Source organism: Nannospalax galili, unplaced genomic scaffold, assembly GCF_000622305.1.
Source record: "Nannospalax galili isolate Female #2095 unplaced genomic scaffold, S.galili_v1.0 scaffold21973, whole genome shotgun sequence".
In the NCBI taxonomy this organism is placed as follows: Eukaryota; Metazoa; Chordata; class Mammalia; order Rodentia; family Spalacidae; genus Nannospalax; species Nannospalax galili.
The window spans coordinates 1-592 of record NW_008332070.1 but is presented as its reverse complement, the minus strand read 5'-3'; the positions used below and the strand labels follow the sequence as shown (position 1 = coordinate 592).

The 592-nt window shown below is 54.4% G+C and overlaps 1 protein-coding gene across 1 annotated transcript in view; it reads left to right on the top strand.

Annotated features, from left to right (window-relative positions):
* LOC103729179 (glutathione S-transferase theta-3-like) overlaps positions 1-500 on the top strand; it is a 2671-nt gene extending 2171 nt beyond the window's left edge. The window contains exon 3 of the mRNA XM_008827173.3: positions 211-500. Coding sequence (XP_008825395.2) covers positions 211-481 — 271 coding nt within the window. The 3' untranslated portion in view covers positions 482-500. The remainder of the gene's footprint in view (positions 1-210) is intronic.
* The last annotated feature ends 92 nt before the right edge of the window (positions 501-592 follow it).

Here is a 592-nt window from a genome sequence, read left to right as displayed (position 1 = left end):
GCTGGGGGGAGCAAAAGGGTAGGAGAGAAGAGACTATGCAACAGGGTAAAGGTTGAAGCACAGGAAAGCTGTTATCCCCCTGCGTTTGAAAGGATCTCTGGGCTGGGTGAGAAGGCCATATGGAAATACAGGTGCAACACCCCATAGCCCCAGACCAAGGGGCCTGAAGAATCACCAGGGCATGTTCTCTTCCCGTCCACATTCCTCCAGTGTGGCCATCCTGCTATATTTGAGTCGCAAGTACAAGGCCCCAGACCACTGGTACCCTGAGGACCTACAGGCTCGAGCCCGTGTGGATGAGTACCTGTCCTGGCAGCACACAACCCTGAGGAGTTGTTGCTCCAGGGCCATGTGGCAGAAGGTGAGTTATGAAGGCAAATGGGCAGGGACACCCCCCCACCCCGCCGAGGATGTACCAGGAATGGCACTTTCTGTTAAAAGTAAAAAGTTCCTAGCCAGGCATGGTGGTATATGCCTTTAGTCCCAGCACTCGGGAGGCAAAGGCAGGTGGATCTCTGTGAATTCGAGGCCAGCCTATTTGACATAGTGAGTTCCAGGCCAGCTGAGGCTACAGGGAGTCCCTGTCTCAAAA